The sequence below is a fragment of the Myodes glareolus genome, chromosome 1 (assembly GCF_982192425.1).
Source record: "Myodes glareolus chromosome 1, mMyoGla1.1, whole genome shotgun sequence".
NCBI lineage: Eukaryota > Metazoa > Chordata > Mammalia > Rodentia > Cricetidae > Myodes > Myodes glareolus.
In genome coordinates this window covers 140,055,853-140,080,464 of record NC_142026.1, presented here as the reverse complement: position 1 = coordinate 140,080,464, position 24,612 = coordinate 140,055,853, and the positions used below count along the sequence as shown (strand labels likewise).

The window sequence follows — 24,612 nt, the reverse complement described above, 5'->3', positions numbered from 1 at the left end:
CGAGAGAAGCGGCTGAGCTGGGATGAGTCATGCTGCTGGTCTTTGAGGGGCAGGCACGCCGTAGAAGGGAAAGTGACAGCAGCAACAGCACGCCACAAGAACAAGGCTTCTCAACTGTCACCACGCATGATATTCCATGGGTCAAGCCGGCGTGCATGCCCTGGCTCTGCAGGGCTGTGGGGAGGGGACCTGGCTCCAACAAACACTCAGCTTTTTGCCAACACTAGCTTTAAACTCAGCTTAAAAATGAAAAAAAAAAAAGATGCAAACTGGCTATTTTTGGGCCCTGTTTATATGAAGACAACCACGTATGTACCCCAGTCACCAAGAGCATGGAGCCCATGGGTGCCTAAGCTTTGAGAACTAGATGAAAACAGGTGCTTGTTCTCAGTTCGGTGGTAATCATCTAACTGATGAATTGCCAGAACAAGTTACTAAAATAATTTACCTGACTTTGACCTGTGTAAAAGGTGTGGCGCTAATTCTGGTGTTTGTTTCTGAGCTTATGAACTCACTGTTCTATTTTGAGGGTGGGAAGATGATGTCATCTCAGCCCTGAGCTGCTCCCCTCAAACAGCAGAAAGGGCCATCTCTGAGTCTGCAGAAAAGCTGGCTTTGGTTTATGAATCTTCCACGTAAACCAAGAACGCACAATCAGAGTACCACGCTTGGGGCAGAGCTGGCTCCATTTAAGCTTTGGATGAAAGACACTCGCTGCCTATGTTCCCTGGGGTTGAACCCTTACTCCGTGAGCTGCTGTCAAAAGGACGCCGAGGGAGTCCCAGCAGGTACAGGCTGTGGGCGTATGTCACGGGAATAACTCTGAACTCCAAGAAGTAAGGGCAAGAAGAGGGAAAATTTCCTCTTTTCTCAAACCCATACCTGCACATCAGGGTTCAAGGGGTAGAGGAGCCTTGCAGACAGGCCCAATGTGGCCGATTCCTGCGCTAAAGTTCCTCATCAGGGAAAGTTCAAAGGAGGCTGTAAACATGTCCCAGACAGAACTGAGTGGGACCTGCTACCCTCACACCACGCTCCATCTGTCAGGCAGGATCTGACCCGATGACAAAGAACAGCACATGCACACTGGCGCCCTCAGGTGTTCCTCATTTTATGCTTGGGCACAGCATGCTGGGGGGAGTGGGGGACTATCCAGGGGTGTACATACACCCGATTATTCATGTATGCACCCAAATTAGGGATTCCAGTCACCAAAGCACCAGAGACTCCTGGGTGGGATGTGTCTAAGGCACGTGATCCTGGGCTCACGATGTGAGAAAACTTGCACTATGCAAATGGTGGTGTTTTTGTGTCTGCTGAAGGAAGAGCTGCTACACAGAGGCACTCACATCTTTTAGGGTGATGATGTTGGGGTGCTGGCCATACCGCAGGAGGATCTCGATCTCTTCTGAGGGGTCCCTTTTGCTCTTATCGATGATCTGAAACACAGACAGCATGTAGCAGTGAGGGCTTTGCTGCTGGCCTTGGTGGACCATCGCAGGTGAGGGACGGAGACCCCAGAGAGCCACAGCAGACTGCTGCCCACACCCACATGGGACTCAACCAAGCTTGCTTAAAATCTCTCGGAAATGTGTATCTAGCCTCTCCTGTTTCAGCTAGCAAAAAGGGTACAATTAAAAAGAGGAAACCGGGTCTATAATTCCAGCTACAAGAGAGCTCAGAGCAGGAAGACTGTAGGTTGTAGGCCTGTCTGGGCAACTTAATGAGACGCTGTCTCAAAGTGAAAAGAAGGATGGAGCTAGAGATGTAGCTCGGTGACAAAGTACTTGTCTAGTATGTGCAAGGCCCCAGGTCCAATCCCTAATACCACAAGAAAGAAGGGGTCAGCCTTCAAACAGACACAAATCTCAAGATATCAAAAGGCCAAAGGCAGCAGGGCAGATGTGGTGAGCTCACCCAGGCGCCAGCAACCAGCACAGTCTGTTTCTGCCACTGAACTCTGGCCGGAAGCTCCCACTTTACTCAAAGTGAGCCCCCAGTCACTGAGCCCTCGGCTTTTCCTGGAAGCTGCATGTCAACCACAGAACCAGGTACCTCCCAGGTCCTCCCAGACAGATGCCAGAGTCTGAGAAGGTGCATTTCCCTCGGTGCCAAGACACACACCCCTTTCGTTTTTGGGCCCCTCTCCCTGCCCAGTATTTTGCACAATGTCTTGGAATAGCAGATAAAACTGTTTAACTCCAGATGGGTGGCTTCCCCTTAAGACGCCACAAATCAAAGCCTGTCTTTGAGATAGGAGTCCCTGGGCCCCAGGATGGCTCTGCCACCTCTGGAGGAGCCTCACCTCTACACGATGGCTCACTTGTTGGAAGGACCCTAGTGTGTTGGAAGCAAGTTAAGTAGAGTGTGTAATTACCTACAAAACTAAAAGGTTCTTCTGTAAAGTTAAACACACGACAAAGAGCAAGAACTCCAGTGCTTTCTTGGTAGGAAAAAAATTAAAATTTCCATGCTAATTAGTCCTTCTAAAAATAAGTTCTCCCCAGGCCGAGCATCTGTTTGATTCCACTTCCTTGCTGGCTGACAAGTTACGTACACAGAATGGGTGTGAGCACAGGTAAGAAAACACTGTTGTGCACAGACAACACGCCGTGGGTCTGAACTCGGCCTCCCATGGGCAATGAGGCCTGTTCTGCTCTGGGTGTGGTGGTCACATCCCCTGCTGGAGTTAAAAACAGGGTGACATACATCCAAAACCACCATCCAGCGTCTCACAGAGAAGCCAAAACACTTTGGGAGAACTGGCTGTGAAGATGTGGAAGAATGGGCCGTGAGCCTCATCTTTCATCCTGCACACAGATCAGACACCTAATGATGGCGACAGGCCCGGAGGCCCCACCAGTCCCTGTCGGGGGGGGGGTGGGTGGGTGGGTGGGGATTAGCAGCAGTGAAGAGCTGCTAGGGGAGGGGATTCAGATTTTTCAATGTGTGATCACAGATAAGTTGCTCTGGATCAGACATGATTCAACTCAGTGGCCACAGGCAGAATGGACGTGAAGCAGGGGCGGGTGTTGGGAGGAGGAGAAGGTTCCAGAGGGAAAAAGAGGCAACTGGGAGTAGAAATGAGTTAAATAAACAATTAAAACAGCTTTGAGAGAACGGGGCGACATGCACTTCGGAACAACTCTAAGGCACTTTAGCTTTTATTGCGTTCCTTTCTTTAGTTGTGTGTGTGGCTATGCACAGCACAGGGCACATGGACGCCCAATGACAACTTGCTGGAGCTGGCTCCTCCCTTCCACCATGTGGGTCCTGGGAATGGAACTCAGCCCATTGGGCTTGGCAGCAAGGATCTTTACTTTTTATCTGATCCAAACTATAGGCATTTAGTAAGAACAGGTGTGCTGCCGCGGGGTGTGGTCGCCGCCTCAGACTGACCAGGTTCACCTGCCTCCCCAGAACTTCAGCCATAGGAGGCGGGGTTGTCAGTAGAGAGGTGCTGTGCCTGGGCTAAGGCGGTGGTTTGAAAGGCACGAGGAAAGGTCAACTGAAGGACGTCTCTGTTAACCCCAGAGTCTCAGTTACTCTCCTTCTGTTGCGACCTCTGACCAGATAGGAAGGATGTGTCAGAGATGCTAAGATACAAGGCAGCAGGCTTCCTGAAGGTGAAGTCAAGGGGCAGTATGCTCTCAGACTCGAGCAAGCTCTGCAGTGCGTGAGCACAGGCCTGTCTTCCACAGCTCAGTCTGCCCCCACCACACGCCCAGCTGGCTCTGTTCACAGGCTCTGCTCACAGGTGCTGCGTGGACACAGAAGTCCATCAACTGCTGGCTCGTCCATCTGTGAACCCAGTAAAGGTTCAGCCCTCAGAGAAGTGGACTTACTGCTGCCCATCCACAGGGAACTTGTGTATGCTCCTAGGCTGTATGTGGAAACTGTTTTGCCAAGCTTTTCCATGGTCCTGCTCCATTCCGTGAGGGTTAATTTAAGCATTTTCCAAACAATAAATTATGACCCATTATAGTCTTAGAAAGGACAAGGGGATCCCTGCATGTCTACCACTTGGTTTTTCTAGGGAGTTTCAAGGCTTCAATGACAAACAGGCACTCCTAGCTCTTCTTTTGTCAACTAGAGATACAACACTTAGCTTTTCTCCCTGGGGTGTACAGGTTGGGAAGGGGAGCTGTCACAGATTGCACATGGCCAGATCTCAACAGGATCTTTGAGGAAAGAGTCCTAACTCCCAACAAAGCCGATTCCAGATGGAGGCTCTGCGTGAGAGTTGGATGTGGGAAGACCAGAGAGAGCATGCCACTGGCCTCGTCAATGGGGCCGAGGTGCAGGGCACAGAAGAACACTAAACAGTAGCGGGCTGTTTCTAGAAGGGCCCTGGGGCTGCCGAGCTGGCCGCACAATGGATGTGTTTCTTAGGCCTCTGGCAGCACCGTTTGCTTCTAGGAGTGCTGCTGGCCTCGAGATAAACAATCTAAAGAATTTCTGTGAGAAACAACTCACACAGAGGAATACTAAAGAAACCCACACAAGCCACAGAGCACTGAAAAGTCCTCCGGGGCAGGCAGAACACAGCTCTTCTGTACACCCCAGCCACACGCAATCTAGACCCGTGACTGTGCCCCAGCAGGGTCGGCTCTGTGACACCGGGTGCTGACCCTGCCATAACTGTGAGCTCCTGTTTCCACTGCAATCACCTCGAGGACTCCAGGAAGTTTGGACCAATTTGCCAAAAGGTCACAGATTCCTGAGATGTTTGGCTGGTGTCTGTTTTGCTAACAGCTGCTGAATGTTTTCAAAGCCTGAGAAACCTGGGGTAGAGGGCCTGCGAAGACGCACTTTCTCTTGAGAATATGCCTTTGAGAAATGTCCAATGTCAAGAAGGATGCACAGTGCCCCGGGCTCAGTGTACCTGAGAAATGTCCAATGTCAAGAAGGATGCACGGTGCCTGGGCTCAGTGTACCTGAGAAATGTCCAATGTCAAGAAGGATGCACGGTGCCTGGGCTCAATGTACCTGAGAAATGTCCAATGTCAAGAAGGATGTACAGTGCCCTGGGCTCAGTGTACCTGAGAAATGTCCAATGTCAAGAAGGATGCACGGTGCCTGGGCTCAGTGTACCTGAGAAATGTCCAATGTCAAGAAGGTTGCACAGTGCCCGGGCTCAGTGGACCAAGCAGTCTTTTCAGAGCCTGGAAAACCACAATGAGCGGAAAGTGCCCTGGCCTCGCTGGCAGCTCCACCTCTCCCTAGGCTCTCTCTGTAGAGCTGGGTCAGCGCTACACGCCAAGCAGAGCCGGTATGGTTTACATCACGGTGAGGCAGCCTCAGACCTTGTCCCTCAAGCCTGTGTACGTGTGTCTGTGTGTGTGTGTGCGTGTGCGTGTGCGTGTGTGTGTGTGTGCACGCGCGCGCGCACATGCCACAGAGTAGGTGTGGAGGTCAGAGAACAGCCTCAGGATTCAGCCCTTCCCTTCCAACTTCTCTGAAACACAGTGTCTCACTGTTCACCTCTGCATAGGTCAGGCTAGCGGCCCGAGCAACCCTGGGATTCTCCTGTTTCTGCCTCCCATCTCACCATGGAACTCAATACAGATGTGTGCTACACACCTGGCTTTATGTAGGTTGTGCAGACTTGAAGTCAGGTCCACACGCTCTGCCACAAGCGTTCTACCCATGGCACCATCTCTCCAGCCCTATTCTCATGTGTCAGGGGCGGGTGGCTGAGGTTAGACCACCTCACGGTTGTGGAGAGAGAACACGCAGTGTGTGATGCATGGTGTGTGCTTCTGTGTATGTCAGGTGCTGACTTCAGAAGAAGGAAGCTTTAACTTACTAATTAGAAAGCTCTAGAAATTAGCATTTTGGATGCTCAGGTCAGATATTTAATCTACAGCAGTTACAGAGGTGAAAATGACGAGTCGGAGCTCGACAAATTGGACTGTGGTGTCACTCTGTACTATACACAGGCTTGGCGGCTGGAGAAAAGCATCGGCTGCCCTCTTTATTCTCTGTTTCTATTTATTTCTTTGATTATTTTTCACAGCTATATCTTTTTTCCTTCCTTCCTCCCCCACTTTCCTTCCTTTGATAAATGCAATGCCTGTTTGCCCACTTCTGTCTCCTAGATATTGTGTGCTTAGGGCTATTATTCTTGGCATGCTATACTTAGTTACTAAAGATGATTGGTTCCATGTTGGACATAGCTGAAATATTTATGATTTGAAAAGACTTTTTTTTTTTTTTTTTTTTTTTTTTTGGTCCTTTGAGATAGGGTCTTGCTATGTAGCCCAGGCTCGGCTGGAACACTCAGTTCCCCTACCTCAGTTTCCTGAGGGCTTTAGTTACAGCTGTGTGTCACCACACCCAGCTTGCAAAATAAGTTTTAAATGGGTGACCTCATATCAAAATAAACTGAAGTCTCCCACACTGATCTCAGAAACCGTGGCTGGGCAGAGCCTGCCCAGCACCCGCGTTCCAGCTGGCGGTGCTGCTCGGCGAGGCCAGGGCTCCTTGCCTTACCTTCACAGCGTACTCCGCGTCAGTGGCTTTGTGGACACAGCGCTTGCACACCGAGTAGGAGCCCACCCCGATGTCCTCCTTGATCTCGTAGCCATCGGTGAAGTGGATATTGTTCCCATGTAATTGCTGCAGAGGCCGAGACAGGTGGTTAGCAACTCTTCACCAGGTGTATGTGGCAATAAACACACAGATCTAGGGCACCCTGGGAACCTGGGAGCTGAGGAAATGAAGAACTCCTTGCCCAAGGTCACAGAGCTATGCATAGATGGTTCCAGAGCTCCAGTGGCCTGCGGCTTTTAACATTCAGACATCTGGATATTATGGGTCTACTGAGCACTTGTTTTCCCCCAGAGACCTGTGGTGGTGAGACTCTGTGGAGCCAGGGACAGACGTACTTGTATGTGGCTATGGTGCCATTTCCAGACTGAGCATTCAGATGAAAGCACCAAGCCCAAATGCTTAAACCAGAAGTCAGCTCTGGCCCACGTGCATGGTCCCTGCCTGCTCACCACTGAGAACAAGTGCCCCACTAAGCACAGCCACAGCACAGCCACCAGGGGGACAAATGTCGGGAAATCAATTCAATGCTATTTGATTACACTGAATGAAGATATCGAGCACTCAAGTGAGTTTACTGCAAATCCTTCTGAGTTCTTGGAGTTCTAACTGTATTCATATAATACAGAAGTCTAAACGGCGTCCCCAGTGACCCCTGGCGACATGGCACCCACAGCTCACACAGAGAAGATAGGGGCACAGACATCCATGGGGATCCCCTCCTCAGATTCTCCTCAGATTCATCTTTTCTTTTTAGAAATGAATGTGTAACAGTTTAAACCACCAGGAAGATCACTATAGCAACACTCAGTGACATTTAGGGACAGGGAGATGTCTGCCTTTGACCCATTGTTGGCACTCAACATTGAGGTGGTAAAAATCCTCAGGGTTTCCAAGGCCAGGCACCAGGGCCCTGAACTGAGCTCCTGGGGTAAGCAGACTTACCTGCACAATGGGGTGAATGGGGGCCTTGGGCATGTCTTGCTGTGAGGGTTCCTGGACCAGGCTGGAGGCCACGAAGCTGAATCCTCTGAACAGGTGATGGGCGTTTGCACTTGGGGGGACACCAGGGGAATCTGTGGATGAGCAGTGCACGGTTCACACTTCATGAGAGCCAGGTGAGCCAGGGAAGGACAATGGTGTGTACATGTGTGTAGTGACTACACATGCAGCATGTGTGTTGGTGAGGGTACATACGAGTAGAGAGGGAGAAACACACGAAACTATTTCAGGTGCCGCCAAGAGTATGATTTGGCAAACATGCATCACACGGAGGTTTTCAGATAATCATTGATCACGTGTTTTTAGGTTACTGACTTTGGAAGTTACTGGATATTCTTCAACAGAACCCAATACCCCTCCCTACTACAGAACAAAGCAAAAAGCTGCCAGAAACTCTAGGGGGAGTTGCCAGAAAGCAGGGCTGCTGTGAGCTCAGCACCTCCTTTCTGGGCTAAGCAGGTGCTATATGCCTAAAGACAATCAGAGAAAAGCCAAGAATTTCCGCAGCTCCACATTCACCTACAGCCCGGACTTCTGCCCAGGGCCCAGTGCACAGCTGCACAGCCCCTTCCACACCTGCACAGCCCCTTCCACACCTGCACAGCCCCTTCCACACCTGCACAGCCCCTTCCACACCTGCACAGCCCCTTCCACACCTGCACAGCCATGCGCCAAGGCTACCCTGCTCCGTTCCTCCAGGACACGTGGGCAAAGTCCGTGCTGCCCACGGTCCAGCAGAATAGTGGTTGACTTTCCTAAGTTCCATGAGGGCTGTTCCAAAGCAGGACTGCTATGCTATGGCTCTCCTCCAGGTTCGCCATTAGGTAAATGGGAAGATAAGTAAGTGGCTGGTGGGGGGTACGTGATAGACAGGAAGGGGCAGAGAAAGCCATGTTACGGGTATCATGTCTGGAGCTGCTCAGACTGAGATGAGTGGGCACTTGCTTGTTAAATGGGATGGCATGAAAGCTGAGGGAGCCGTAAAAGGAAGTAGCCTGCACATCTAGATTGGACCAAAGGAAAGCGATCTCAGGGCTGAAGGAGGGAACTCGAATTGGCATGGATTCTTGGGAGAAGAGGAAGGGGCAATGGCCCCTGCACTCTCAAACGTCTTCTGGAGAGCCAGCCTGAGCCTTGGGATTTAGTCCTCAGAATTACTTTCAGAAGTGCAGCAAGTGTAGAAAACGTCCTTGTGAAAAATCACAGCCAGCCTACATGCCAGTGTTTAGGACATCGCAACCGTGGTGATATTTCATTTTTATTTTAATAAACAAAGGTTGCCTGAACATTAGAAAAGTAAAACAGCCACACTGGCTTTACAGACCAGGTTGCAATAACACACACCTTTAATCCCAGTAGCCACACTAACTTGCCATAGAAACCAGACGGTAGTGGTGCACGCCTTTCGTCCCAGCACTAGAGAGGATTATAAAATGGGAGGAGACAGCTCTCAGTCTCATTCTGAGAGTCCTGAAGCCAGGATCGCTGTTTCGGATGAAGGTCAAGGTAAGAACCAGTGGGTGGCTTTTCAGACCTTCAGGTTGAATCCCATTTCAGTCTCTGAGCTTTTATTAATCATGTTTCACACAACCACAATTAGTAACAGTCTGCCTATATCAGAATGCTTTACTGCTGGGTGGTATGTGTGTGTGTGACTGTGTGTGACTGTGTGTGTGTGCTGTATGCCTTTGGGGGTGTATACATGTGTGAGCTTGTTTGTATGAAGGTCAGAAGTCAAAATCACAGTTCTTCTTTGGTCACTTTCCATCTAATTATTATTATTATTATTATTATTATTATTATTATTATTATTTTGGAGAAAGGGTCTCTCATCAAACTTGGAGTTTATTTTATTGATTTAGCTAGGATGCCTGGCCACAGAACTCTACAACCATGTGTCTCCATTTATTCAGTTCTGGAATTACAGATACAATGTCATATCTGGCTTTAATTAATTAATTTATTTGTGTGTGTGTGTGTGCATGCATGTATGTGTGTGTGCATGTGTGTGTGCGCACACGTGCATGTGTGTATATATGCGTGCGTGTGTGTCAGAGAACAACTTTCAGGAGTCTTTCTTTCTCTCCTCCTACCTTGTCTGTTTTGTTCCCGCCATGCTGAATACTCTAGGCTATCTGGCTGCCATCGTTTGGGTGTGAAATGTCTCCCAAAGGCTCCTGTGTTTGAACACTTGGTCCTTAGCTGGTCTGTTTGGAAAAGTCGTGGAACTCTGGGAGATGTAGTCTTCCTGGAGAAAGTCCATCACTGAAGGTGGGCTTTGAGGTTTGTAGCCAGACCCTATTTCCTGCTCTCTCTCTCACCTTCCCGACTGCTGATACAATGCGGGCTGGCCTCCTGTTCCCACCACACCTTTCAAGCCATGATGGACTGTAACCCTCTGAGATTGTGAGCCAAATAAACCCTTTCTCTCTTAGCGTACTCTTATAGGGGTGTTTTAGCTCAGCAACAGGAAGGTACATAAGGCCCAGGTCCAGGAGCCTCTGGGTAATTCCCGTATCTCTGATTCCATAGGAGTGCAGGGATTACAGACACCAGCCACCACTTTCAGTATTTTGTGGGTTTCCAGGCATCAAACTTACGTTATCAGGACTTTTACCCTATGAGCCAGCCCACTGGCCTCTGTGTTGGACTATTTCTGAGTATTAAGGATCTGAATTCAGTTTGTATTTTAGCTGTCCCCATCCTGACTATGACAGCCGTACACAGTTATGGACAAACACAGAAGTGTAATCCTAACAGTTTGAAAGCAAAAACAAAGATGTCAAACACCAGTCAAGTGTGGTGGTATCCTCCTGTCAAACAGGCAGACCTGGGAGGCCGAGCCAGCCTGGGCTACATGACAAGACCCGACTCAAGAAAACAACAGAAATAACAACAACAGCAAAAATTAAAAAGACAGGAGAGAAAGAAAAGACAGGAAAAGGATGTTGTCAAATAGTGAGAACTTTCCCAGTGTAAATGAAGATTCAGCTATGTAAATATCAAATATATTTACATATGAGAAGTAAATGAAATATGTAATACATAATAAATTCTGTAAAAATAAATAACATATAAATGTTAACTAATAATATTTATAATAGACAACTTAGTTTTTTCTTGTAAGTATGTGACAATTTTAAAAATATATACTATATTAAACATCATATGTACATATATTTACACATTTTATACACACACACACACACACACATATATATACATGCACACACATATGAACAGGTGTATATATATTTACACATTCTGGAATCATTTACCCTGAGGAGACAGAGTGCCCTTCCCCCTCCCCTTCCAGTCCTTTACTTTGACATAGAAACAGTGATGGGGAGGGGTGTGGGGAGGAAGAGGCACCTGCCGAGAAAAGTATTTTTTGTTCCTTCATATTCTGCTTTGGGTACAGGTTTATGAGGGCAGCTGCTTCACAGCCCAGGGGCAAGGCCAGTGAGGAGCGGGGGCTGATCCCAGACAGGGCCTGGCTGTAGTTAGGTGGGAATAGCTCCCACCATGTGCTTCCCTGGGGCAGAGAAGCCAGTCCACCAAAAGAGACAGGAAGCTTCCGGGATGCAGGTTTATCTTAAGACCCTTGGATAGGAAGGGAACAGACCCGAGATTTGCTGCCTCGCTCAGTCTCTCATACAGATAGACACTCATGTGACCCTGAATTAATGTGACCGAGGCTGACTGCCTGGAAATGGATCCCAAATGTGCTAGACTCGGGATGCTTAATTAAAAGGCAAGGCATGGCTTAAATAAAAGGACTGCTTTTAGAATGTGAAGTTATGCGCAGCGAGACACCCAATGGCAGAAGTTTAAAGTAGACGGTTGCTTCCCTCAGCCTAGGCCCTAGGGATGGACAGGCCTCTGTTGTGTCAGGAGCTTTGGTTGTCTTCCTTCTCCCAGCATGGGCTTCTGGCTTTGAGGTCTATTTTCTTGCCTTCTCTTAACAGTGAGAGACTGGACCAAAGGAAAAGGTTTAACAATGGGCATGTCAGTCTCCGGGACTTAGGGTTAAGAACATGGGCTGTTCTAGGAATTCACTGAGCCTGGCAGTGCTGAGGGACTAGACCAAGATCTGTTTACAGCAAACTGGGTGTGTGTGCCCGTGCATGTATGTAGGAAACAGGTCACACAAACTTGAACTGTTGCATTTTTAGTCGTGAGAAAATGCAGCCAGAGTCAGCAATGTTTTCCGGGCAGTAAAAACGCATACATCTCTCTGCATAGAGCCAAGAAGTCAGCGGAGATGCAAGGATGGCCAGCCTGCTGGAGTGCAGAGGTCTTTGGAAGAGGCCAGAGGGAGTAAATGGCAGGTAGCAGGAACAGAATTCAGAATGCTCTATACTCAGTTGAGAGGTGCTGAGTGCCGCCTAGTTCATACAGAAGAGCGAAATTGCAAGGGAAGCTAAAAAGTCAACTTTTAAAAGCACTGACGAGCTCCTGGCCAGGGGAAAAGATTTTCAAACCTTAGATTGACACGCTCCACCGAGCAGAAGACTTCTGATCAGGAAGCCTAAGGTCGCTTGTGGCTTCACGTTAATCAAGACAGAAAGTCTACCGCACGAACACACTCAGTTTCTAGGCGGTTCCCGAATCACACCACTGCTCTTTCTTTAACTTAGTGGTCTACTCAGTTCCCGTGCTGGGAAAATCAGGGTGACTTCTCTGCATCCTCAGCACTTCCACTACCGCCTCTTCAAAAGGCAAACCCTGCTTGACAAGCTATTAGTATCTGAACAAACCATAATACTAAGGGATATAAGCCAGTTCTAGACGCAGGGTTGTATGCGTCGTGTCTGATGGGTTTTTCTTGGACTAATATTAAGATAAAACATCATTTTCTATGTACAAAAGGCTTATGAGGTTTACTTAAGGCAACAATAACCATCTAGGTTGGAGTTTAAATTCTCAGAATATCGAGAGCACACATGATCGTCAGGAAGACCCTGCACTGGCCCCTTTGCTCTCAGCAGTGCAGCTTAGCTTCCTCGGAGTGGAGCTTCCCATGACAGACTCGTAACTAATGCTACCCTTCCCAGTGAGGACCCTGCGGTCCCCGAGGTCTGGGTGGCGTCTGCTCTGGCTCACAGGCAGAGTAAACTGCTTTTGTGTTCATCTTGGGGTTAGAAGCAGGATTGGTGAGCTGCTCAGGTGGCCTCCAGGCTCTGACCTGCTGAACTCAGCACCTGGATAGGGATGCTCCTCTGTGCACTGGCCCATGCTGTCATGGGACTGACTGCTCAGTGGCATGACCACACTCAAGGACAATCCTTCCTCAGCGTTGTTGGTCTACATGGGTCTTCTCTAGGCAGGGGTGGGGCCAGAGGTCAGAGGGAGCCATCTGTGTGCTGTCTGGGGTTGAATGTTCAGAATCAACGCCCACACTGCCCTGGCTCTTCATGCCATTTCACTCATTTCACTAGCTATCCCAGACCCGCGTGAAGTGCCCATGTAGTTCCAAAGGCCCGGTCTCATCATCAGAGGAGAGCATGCCCATCTCCCTGCCCAGGAGGGTGCAGATAAAGGCATTGCTCCAGAGCCTGTACCCAGGGGGAACAGGGTGGGGTCTCTATTCCATTTCTCCCAATTTGAGACTCATGGTTAGTAAGTTTGGTTTGTGGTTAGTTTACAATAACCATACACCATTTCCTATTTGAAAGCAGTGGGAAATCCCAAAGAATCCATGCACAGCCCCCAGCAGCTCCACAACGGCTGGCTGAACTCACTCCCGAGTCAACAGGGGCTGAGGCTCCGCTCTGCTTGTTAGCACTGCAGTGGCTCCCACCGCCCTGCCCACAGGCAGCTGTGTTTGCAGACAGGGTCCTCATGGAGAAGTCAGGGAGTGGTGTAACACAGCACTCTCCAGGTTTCCCCATTCACAGAGGAAAGGCTGTGAGAGGCCATGGGAGGCAGACAACCATACAGAGTCCTAACCAGGAACAGACCCTGCCAGCACCTGACCTTGAACCCAGTCTCCCCGACTGTGACACAACACACACCTCTTGCCAAGCCGTCAGCCCGCCAGTGCCGCCCCATCACGGTGGTCTAAGACAATCATGGCAAGCAGAACGCTAAGGATTATGGGAGCTGAGAGAGCCACAGACCCCAGAGATCTCATTCACCATGAGGCTAAGTTTCTGTGCTGGGATCTAGTTGCACTGTATCCATCAAACGGGCCCCAGCGTTCACAGAAATAACATTTAGTTCGTAAGCCCACAGACCTAAAGATAGCCACTTTCTCCCACAGATCACTGAAGTGAGCCACCTGCTTCTTTTCTGCGTCTTGCCTGTGTGTCCCTGGGAGGATTGTCACTGCCTACCACCTCTCAGCCAGAGAGGGGGTCACAGACCCTGATTGCTTGTGTGTGTCTGTCACCTGAGAAATAGAGAGAACTGGATCTGCTGCTGACCCCTTAGTGCCAAGCAGAAGTCAGGAAGGCCACAGGGGTCTAAAGTTACTCCATAAGGGAGCAACCTTCACACAGTCTCTCTGGAGTCAGATGGGATCAGACCAACTGGGAAGAACCGGCACATACCTGTGGGTGTTCTTGCAGTAAACTCGGGGTCAAAGTGGAAGGTGTCCTCAGGTCTGCCCACTGCCGGCTTGAAGGGTGGCTTGATCTCCTTGCGGTACAGCTTCTGCAGGGAGAGAGGGACAGACACTGAGAGCAGGCGACGGGGAGCAGGGGTCAGAGGCCAGAAGCAGCTCTCATGCTTCCAGGATGAGGCACAATGTAGAGTGTATGCACTATATCTATATCTATAAACACTGTATCTCACTGTGCGTGTTCCACAGAAGACATGTATGCAATATGGATATTACATGTTAGATGTGAGTTACAAAAGGTATAAAGGTTTGAGGTTTAAAGGTCTGAGATCTTTTGAATATCCTTCCATTTAGTGTAATAGTTTTCTAACTTATTTTTGGTTACAGGATTTTTATCTCCCAGAAGGCATTGTGGGTTTCCCAGACACGCTGAGTACTGTGGCTGTGGAATCGCCACCTTGGAGCCTACTTCAACTCTCTGGGGACTCTGAAACCCGAGGCCCAGAAAAGCCCTTTGCTCATATAGCTCTTCCCACTGTCACGGCCATTGAGAAAACACACAGAAGTCCAGGACTGTCCATGGGTCCTTCGAGGGCTGTCCGTGGGTCCTTCCAGGACTGTCCACAAGTCCTTCCAGGACTGTCTGTGGGTGGGTCTTTTCAAGACTGTCTGTGGGTCCTCCCAGGACTGTCCGTGAGTCCTTCCAGGACTGTCCATAGGTCCTTCCAGAACTGTCCGTGGGTGGGTCCTTCCAGGACTGTCCATGGGTGGGTCCTCCCAGGATTGTCTGTGGGTCCTTCCAGGACTGTCCGCGGGTCCTCCCAGGACTGTCCATGGGTCCTTCCAGGCAGACCTGTTGCTGAAACCTGCTTTCCAAACCCAGTGTGCTGTGCTTGGGTTAATCCTCGTGGAGACGATACTGGAAGAGGTAACTGAATGACAGTGCACACATCTTTGAGATGGGACATGGTACCTGTGATGGGCATTGTGGATGGTGGTGAGCCAAGGGTACTAATGGGCAAGAAGGGAGGTGAAGGAAGAAGCAGGCAGCATGAGAGAGCTGAGATTCTGGAACAATCCTGGCTACCCTGAGTGAAGGGGAGGAAGATGGGACCGCATAGTCCAACTCATTGTTTTCAATCATTTCATTTGTCCCTCCGTGTTCAGATGACATCAGTTTGGCACTGACACTGAGACAGATCTCACATCGCACAAGTGCTGAGGATGCTGGGCAGGTCCACCAGGGTCACACATACCTCAGAAGCCTTGTGGAAAGCGAACGAAGGGCAGAGAGAGCAAAACAGAAAAGGAGACAGGAAACTAACTCCACCCTGGGGCCGCAGACCCTAACATCTGCTTGATGTACAATTTTGACTACAGCGTTCTCAAATGAATCTGCTCCACTGAGCGAAAGGCAGAGATGTGCCATTCCTGCAATGGCAAAGCAGCCATGAAAGCACAGAATGTGGTAGAATGAGAGGAATGGGGAGAATGGACGATGTCCAGGGCATTGTGGACAGGCTGCACCAGTGTCTGCGAGGAAGAATACAGCCTCGACAAGTCTACACCACCCAAGACATGCCACCAAGTCCTCAAAAAGGAGGCACTGTGGCCACAGTCCTCAGGGGGATTTTGAAGGGGCGAGCTCTCCTGGTACGTTCAGGAGGAAGTGATAGAAATCCTCCTGCGGTAGTGGGAGCAAGAACACACGATGAAAACCCATTAACGAAACACTGGATGCACCTCATGTCTTCTTCATATGCCATGAACCATTATCCTCTCCACCTGTGCCAGCTGGTGCACAGGACAGCCAAGGCCACTGTACTGCATCCCGCCACCCACAGAGCCACCTAGCTACTCTGTGCCTCAGTTTCTCTTCCGAGTCCTTCTCACATCACACAGAAACAGATGATGTGCCGAGCTGGTAATGTAAAAAGCGCTACATGCGTGATTCACTCGTACTAATAGTTAACAGTAACGGCGGCCATACCTGCCCAGTCCCTAAGCCAAGGGTCTGGGCTTGGGCCTCGGACAGTGGGCTGGAAAGAAGCACTTTGGCAGGAACCTCCACCCTGCCACCCTGGGGCCGAAGCTGGTGAAGCATTGTTCTCTGCCTGTCCAAGTGCCATTTTGCCTGCCCTGGGTTTGCTTGCTAGAAGTCGGCTGGCTGGAAGCCAATTTGGACTGGTTTGCTTAGCCTGTGAGGTCACCTTTTATGTTTATTTTGGGTTTGTGCTAATCCTGAGTTCTCAGCATTGCTTCAGCCACCGGGGGAAAAGTAAACACAGCTTACATTTGCCGGCTCCACCGTCCTCTGCACGAGTTTCCTGGTCTATAATTAACTTGTAATTTTTCACTTAGCTAGGCGAGCGGCACGGTGTTTGGAGGGCAGACCCCAGAGCAAGCACTAGTGTGCTGGAATCCGAGGGCAAACGGAAAGGCAGGGAAACCACAGAGACCTCTCACCCCCCCCGCCTCCTCAGCTAACACTGGTGACCCTCACTTCTGGGTGGGTGACACTCTCTGTACCTCAGGGGACGGCTGGTGGATGACAGGAATTTACTCGGAAAAAAGACAGACATATATGCTGGTAATTTGGGGGTCAGAGAAGGCAATAGAAGGAAAAATAAATAGGCTGCTGTTTTCTCAGCTGTGTCCTGGGGCTACACCTGGATAGACTCCTCAGGCCGGATCTGATGTGGCAAATGTCTTCTTTGTCACTACTGAATGTCTGCACTGCCAAGGGGTATGGAAGGGGACCCCCTGGTGAAGAGAGTCCTGCAGAACATGGGACTTCAGTGGTTTTCAGTGTTCTGAGCTACTGACACCAAGAACGTGCACAGGACAGTACAAAACTAAGTCCAACAGCCTGGTGCACACATGCCCACAGTCTTCTTGAAGCATGCTGTATGTGGGGGGGAGGGTGGATGGGTGGTGTACAGTGGGGTCAGGTAACTCCTGGCCCTGCTGTGGCCAAACAAGGGCGGCACCTAGACCATGCAGGGGAAGGACAGCTGCGGCAGAAGGTTCGGACAGATCAGACCAGCAAGGCCTCCGCATTGTCTCCCAAGGGCCCCAGAGCCCGAACATGTTTCCTTTGAAGCTATTCACACCTGTGTTCTTAGCTGAGCTCCTCCTTCCTTCCTCCTGGGTCCATCTCTTCCTACTCACCTTCCCCTTGTCTCTGTTTTCTCTCACCTGGATACTCACACAACACTGCAATGCTGAACAGGCACCTCAGGGTGCACCAGACATCTCCCCATCCCTCTAGGATAGGGCTTCTTCCCATCACCATGCTGTAGGTACCTCCCTTCTGCTGCATCCAGCCACGCTACAAGCATTGCTTATGGCTAGATAAACTAACATGAAAGCAGGCTCCTGGGCTCCTCTACCACACAGGACTATTTATCAGAACTGTAGACAAAAGAAGGTTGCCATTGCTCCAGACTCTGCAGGGTACCATCTGGCAAGAACAGGGTGAGAATAAACATTTGTGATCTTAGTGACCCTGAAGGGCCTTGTTGGGGCCAAACAAAATAAAACTGAATGCCAAAAGAAACAGACAACAACAATAAAAAGGCCTTCCCCACATTATTCTAGCCTGAATAAGTTTCAAATGATACAGAAATGCCACTCCTTAGTACAGGAATCGAGTGTCTATGTTTGCACCAAAGGGACATTGTTCCCCAATGACAGAGAGGCCAAGGCGAGCTCTGAGCCTGGTGTAGTTTATGGAAGGTGCATACGGCTGCAGAAGGAATCCCACAGACCTAGTCCAGCCTTGCCCCACTATGACCGTTAGCTTTAATTGCCAGCGAACACAGTCTAGAATAACATAGGAAGAGAGTCTCAGTGAGGGTTGGCCTGTGGGCAAGTCTGTGTAAGACTGTCTTAAGTGACTGATATGGGCGACTCAGCCCACTGTGGGTGGCATTATTCCCTAGGAATGGCGTCCTAAACTGTATTAAGAGCTATTCACAAACAAGGGGGAGGCCTGCGTTCTTTCTCCATGCTCTTGGCTAGAAATGATGTAACCAACTGTCTCAAGTTCCCACCACCTCAACTTCCCAGCAGTAACAGACAGTACCCTGGAACTATGAGGGGAGACAAGCCCGTCTATAAGTGACTTTTATAAGCCGCTTTTTGTCCAAATATTTTTTTCAAATATTTCAGCACAACAACAGAAATAGAACAAGAACTCTGGGCTCCATTCCCATCTGCAACTCAGATCCTAGGAACCTCAAGACCCAGACACCCACATGACCACTGCCACCTCTAGGATGTCTTTCGATTGTCATTCATCAAAATCCCTTCTCAGTCAGGGCCTCTAAGGGAGTGCTACCTCTGAGCCACAACCTGTGGGCATGGCTGGGGATTTCCCTTTCTTTCCAGGTACAGCCTAGGGCTCCAGCTATCTCCACCCTGGCAACTCCCTGCCTGCTAAGTCACCCTCTCTGACTTAGCAACTCCCTCTCCATTCCCTGGCCAAGTCTTTGGAAGGACAGCAGTATACACCACAGAGAAAGGGAGGGAGGAAGGAAGGGAGGGAAGGAAGGGGAGAGAGAGAGAGAGAGAGAGAGAGAGAGAGAGAGAGAGAGAGAGAGAGTTTGGGGGGGGGAGTTCCTTCACAGACATCACCCTGGCCTGAGAGAGACTTCTGGAATTCCACCCCTGGCCTCTTGCTGCTCCTCACTCATCAAGGGCTCTTATTCACCCCTTCTTCCCTCTCTCCCTCCCTCCCCTCTCCACCCCACTCCACTCTCTCAAAGGCATCTTCCTGGTGGCTCCCTGGCCTGTTTAGAGGCCTGGGTCAAGCCTTCTGGGTCAGAAGCCCTGATTTCCCTTGGCTCACATTTGAGGACAGAGACAGAAAGGGACAACACTCATCACAAACCGGTGAAGCCGCGTGGCAGATTCAAAGCTAATGGGGCATGGGAGCAGAGGAGCAAGGCTAGGGTCCGGAGACCATGCAGGTGTCCTGTGCTGACACTGAAGAGAAGACTGGGAGGGGGGACATAAAGCAAGGGGCCTGGGAAAGGCAGATCCAGGATGACGGCCAGTGGAAAGAGAGGAACAGGTAGGTTAGGGCATGATTCCTGATGTGAGACGTCCTTCTATATGCATGTTGCTTTTATTGAATAATGAATAAAACTGCTTTGGCCTATGGCAGGGCAGAATATAGCCAGGCTAGAAGAGATAGAGAGAGAGAGAGTAGGCGGAGTTAGGGAGATACCATGTAGCCACCGAAGGAGAAATATGCCTGCTGAACCCTTACCAGTAAGTCACAGCCTCACGATGATACAAAGATTAATAGAAATGGGTTAATTTAAGATGTATAAGAATTAGTTAATAAGAAGCCTGAGCTAATAGGCAAGCAGTATTATAATTAATGTGGTTTCTGTGTGATTACTGAGGTCTGAGCAGTTGGAAAGCAAATGAGCAGTCTCCGCCTACAGATCCCCCTTCCTCTTCCCTTGCCCTCTTTCTGGCCTCCATTTATGCAGCAAACCTGTGACCCAGCACTGGGTCATTTGTGCACAGCCTCTCTCTCCAGTGAGGTCACTGGACCCCAGGGTAAGGCTCTACCACATCGTGGTCATCAACCAACAGGGGAATGCACACTGGCAGAGAAAAGCCAGGGAGTGGACTACCACCCCAGAGGCCTCCAGTGAGGTCACTGGACCCCAGGGTAAGGCTCTACCACATCGTGGTCACGTGCAGGCTTGAATCAACTAACAGGGGAATGTCACACTGGCAGAGAAGAGCCAGGGAGCAGAGTGCCACCCCAGAGGCCTGGCTTCCACGCCCCATATGCTAAGGTGTGCTAATCATTCCTCAGGTAACACGAAGACAGCTGCTGTCAGAGAGGTCTGCCTGCGGGTCAGTCTCTTCTCTTTCAGTCATTCTTCCTTTTTCTTCTTTTCTTTGTCCAGTGCTGGGGATGGAACCCAGGGCCTCACGTATGCTGGACAAGTACTCTGCCACTGAGCTACACCCAGCCTGATATTTCAATGATATGCTAAAAAGTCTTCTGTGATTCACTTCAGCTCCAGAAATGAAAGTCTTGTGTGCTATATATCACAGTATGCGTATCAGGAGGCATACCAGGGGGAAGACAGCCCAGAGGCTGTCAGATGTAAGCACTCCTGCAAGCCTGTCTACCCTTGGGGTGCCTTCTGCCTCAGCAGAAGCTGGCACTAGTATGGCTTGGGCAGGTGCGAGAGGATGGGCGCAGAGGTGCTAATGAGGATTTAGGACTGCGGGCAGGTGGTCACCTCTCTGGAAGCCAGCCATGCTGAGGGTTCCAAGCATGCTCACCCACAGGTGGGTAGTCTGTGTTTGTCTCAGACTCTTGGTGCAGACAGAGAGGCCGTGCACACCAGGCAGCCGCAGCATCCCCTCCCCCACCGTGTGCACCAGGCAGCTGCAGCATCCCCTCTGCCCCGTGTGCACCAGGCAGCTGCAGCACCCCCTCTCCCACCGTGTGCACCAGGTAGCTGCAGCATCTTCTCCCCCACTGTGTGCACCAGGCAGCTGCAGCATCCCCTCCGCCCCGTGTGCACCAGGCAGCTGCAGCATCCCCTCCGCCCTCTCCTTGCCATGTGGCCTGTAGAGCGGCGACCTCAGCAAGCAACTTACATTCCAGTCTATGGTGACAAAGAAAGGGTGGCGCTTGATCTCCTCCACTCCATCAATGCCAGCACCTGTCACAACACAGCAGAGAACCCATGTCAGTGCACGCCCAAGGCCATGCGCTACCTCTGACTGCAGCTGTGTGACAGACAAGAGAGCACGCAGCAGGGCCAGTACTGGAACGGTCTTTCTCCCACTTGCCCATGGCCTTGGAACCCAGGACGCGCCCCCTGTGACTCCAAGGCTGTGATGCAGCTGCAGCCAGAAGTGGAAGTGGTAACGGAAAGGTAGGTGTCGGGGTCCAGACTTCCTGCTCCAGGTCTAGGGATGCCAGGATGCCCAGAGAGAAGCAGGTGGCTGCCACAGTCACAGGCCATGTCTACCACACCCAGAACCACAGACTGTCTCCACTTGGTTCTCTGATTTGCTCATCCATTGTGCCTACCTAACCTGTCCCCTACTGAATTCATATTAAAATCCTATGTTGTGCCCTGCACAGGAGCAGGGGTTGGCAGGAGACAGGGGATGCCCGTGATTGTGACATCATTCCGGATGTCACTCAACACCCGAGTTAGCCTGCCCCGAATGGTGAGCTCCAGGGGAACACCATGAGTGTGATAACAAGCTGGCAAACACCCCACATCCACCTGATATGAACCTGAGTATGGGGGAGGGGCGAGGGACCCTGCTGTGTTTCCACTCAATTCTCTAAACCGTGCCATCTCTAAATAAGGTCCACCAATTAAAAGCAAATCTCCGAGGCACAAAGCTCGTGTTTCCCCAGGACTGCAAGGCAGGCAAGGAGTCCAGGCTCTGCTGCTGTGGGTCGGGGACAGAGCTAGCCTCAGCTATCTAGAAAAAGGATCACAGGCGTCTTGTCTGCTCCTGTCCCAGCATAGGAAAAGAACGACCCCCACCAACACACGATACACCACAACCTCTTCCTGGCTCTAAGTCAAAACTAGACATTCCTCTTGAGTCTATCCCCCCTTAGCTCCTGGAGCCCTGGAGGAGGTTTCTTCTTCCTAAGACATCTCCGAGCAGGGTACCATGAAGGGCACAAGGCCACCTTGAGATGCGGTGGTGATCTGTCCTCTGTGGAGTCAGGGACTGGTCCCTCCTTTAGAAGGCTGCAGTCTCTGGGGGTAGATCAATACGTACCCCGTGGCTCATGCTCTGACCCTCTGGTCGTCTGCTCTGTTCACAGTAGCGACAGAAACCACCTCCCACCTGTCAGGTAGCTTGGCCAGCCTGTGCTAAGACAGACCGATCACACTAGGTTTTCTCCATGTACCAGCCTCAGGCTGTGCCATTCGGCTGCAAGTCACAGTTTGATAAGAAAACACACAAATAAGAGAACCAGGGGAGGGTCTCAGGCTCAGGCATCCCACATCCACCCAGTGGTATGTCAGGTGCTCTCTGGGGGACATGTGTCACATACATCCCTCCCTCGGTCCCCTACTCAGTGGCCAGTTCAAGATGAGAAACTCAGGCTGATGTAGACTGTGGAGCCTGCTCCAAGACACACCTGATGAAATGTAGAGAGGAGATCTTCCAACTCAGCTACGACATCCTTTCCAGGACCCCACCCTTCCTCCCAGACCTGACCTCAACCTTTCACCTCAGGACTCCATGATGAGGTTCCTTGGGGTCAACGTGTCTGTCTCCCTCACTGTACCCCACACCATAGGCCCAGGCTGTTAAGGTCCTGGCACCTAGTGTTCTTTCCTTGAGGGGTGCTCTGATGCTACAGAAGTAACAATGGCCTGACTTCCAAAGCTATCCTCCTGGGCCACTATCCCTACACTCCTTTGATGAGGGCTAGACCTCCGGATGAAGGGTCATTTGGTCCTGGTGGTTGAAGAACCAAGTGCCACAAACTCACATCTCCTCTGGATCCCAATGATGACTATCACCCACTTTCCCAGGCCTCAGCATGTACACCTGTCCAGGGAGGAATGCCTTGCCTCTGTTTGAAGAACCTCTGCATGCATATGGCTTGTAGTATGGTTTGCAAGAACAGTAAGGGGGACTCGCTGGAGAAGCTGGTGTTGGGCGTTTATGAATCTCCTCTGTTGCTCTGCCCTGGCCTCATTTTCTTCTGCTGAAGTTCGAATCTGGCACCAAGCTTGGGGTTTGCAGACTCAGCCAAAAGTGCTGGTGCCGTGATTACTGCCCAGAAACTGTGCACTAGTGGAAGGTTGCTGCAGCCGGGCTTTGAGAGCTGCAGTGACCTTTCGAGAACAAACCTGGTCATTAGTCTTCATGCTAGCCTTATCCTCTCCTGAGATACTTTAAAACAGATTGCTGTGGATTTGGCTCTGCTTTTATCTGGACTGAACACATTTGACAAATAGCAGGGAGCAGAGTTCCGGGAGGGGAGGATGGGAATGTGTTTGTGCTGATGTGGGAGCCAGAACTGCTACGTTATAGGATCTTGAGCAAACACCACTCAAGCCTCTCCTGCTCCAGGAGGATGCCTGCAAATCATCTCCTGTCATGGGTACTGACAAGACCCTGGAGTCAACAGAGACAGGCGGAATGCAGGGCTGTAGGGCCACGTGCCTCTCTCGTCTGGGGTGCCTCTCCCTAGGCTCCATCGTTCTGCAGCGAGTTTCTCAGTGCCAAGCAGACACGGTGGACGGTGGCATTCAGATTTCACCTCTGATGACCACACTTATTGACACACGTTCTAATTACTGTGAGCACTTTTCACACAGAGACATCTTGAAGGATGCTTTTCTGGATCCAGATTTCTGTACTTGATTAAAGGCACAAGGCACTGAATCAAGACCCCATGCGATCCAGAAAAGGATTCCTTCTGTTACCCACGTTTAGTCAGGTCCCCTTCACCCTTGGTCACCCTCCTCTAACACACCCATCGTGGACTCCCAAATCCAGCAAACCATTCCCTAGCAGGTCTGCTGAAAAGAGCTTCCCTGGTTTTATTTTTGAAAATGGTTAATTCCTAGATTCTCTGCTGTCCTTTTAGAAGGGCACAGAACCCACCTGCAATGCTCCTGGTAGCATTCAGAATTCACTTTGCTGGTGGCATGCCTTCCTCCCCTGACCAGCAAACCATCTGCTTCTAAGCTGTAACCACCTAGACCGCCTCCCAGGACTGATGGAAATATGAGCTCTGCTTTCTAGTTCTTAATCGCTTATATGCTATTTGCACAACATTTCTGTAGTTGTAAAGTGTTTTCTGTCCATTTAAATGTCACCCATTGGATGTTAGCAACCTTTGCCTGACAACTGTGTGCCATGTAGAATGATGCTGGGAAGTGTGTGTGTTTGTACATGTGCACACACACATGCACGCACACATGTGTATCCTATCATTAGATAGCCCTGGGTCTATTTAAACTCTAGAGGGATGCCCAAGGCTGGTTCTGAGCTGACTAACCCCAAATACAAGCTCAACTGTGTGTGTGGTCTGAGGAAGCCCTCAAAGGTCAGTGAAGACAGTCATGGCTGGTAGCTCTGTTTGTGCAAAGTGGAACGAGGCCCTGGATGGACAATGTCTGCATCTGTCCAGTCACCTCTGAATAGGGAACTGAACAGAGACACAGAGCCCCTGGGTGTCCATGAGCAGGGCTCAACAGCTGCTCTAGACCATGGTCACCATATCAGTGTAGCGATCAGACAAGCTGCCTGTGTTCCTCACATCCAGATCATTGCTGAGCTCCCATGAGAACTCCTAGGACTCTCTGGGAGAGGCTGCAGCCATTCGTTAGGAGAGAACACAAAGCCACCACTTTGGAAAGACCAGGAAGCAGATTAATAGAATTGATGCTCCTTGTCACTCATCTGGTCCTGCAGGAAGTCAGAGCAGAGAAAAAGGAGGGTTGGAAACCAAT

The 24,612-nt window shown here is 50.4% G+C and overlaps 1 protein-coding gene across 2 annotated transcripts in view; it reads right to left on the bottom strand.

Annotated features, from left to right (window-relative positions):
* The window catches only part of Rps6ka2 (ribosomal protein S6 kinase A2), a 268,826-nt gene that overhangs the window by 10,993 nt on the left and 233,221 nt on the right, over positions 1–24,612 (bottom strand). For both annotated transcript variants that reach the window (XM_087895940.1, XM_087895946.1), the window contains 5 exons: positions 20,759–20,823; positions 14,109–14,211; positions 7,498–7,628; positions 6,496–6,621; positions 1,350–1,439 (listed from right to left, as the gene is read on the bottom strand). In XM_087895940.1, the coding sequence (XP_087752066.1) occupies positions 1,350–1,439; positions 6,496–6,621; positions 7,498–7,628; positions 14,109–14,211; positions 20,759–20,823 (515 nt within the window). The remainder of the gene's footprint in view (positions 1–1,349; positions 1,440–6,495; positions 6,622–7,497; positions 7,629–14,108; positions 14,212–20,758; positions 20,824–24,612) is intronic.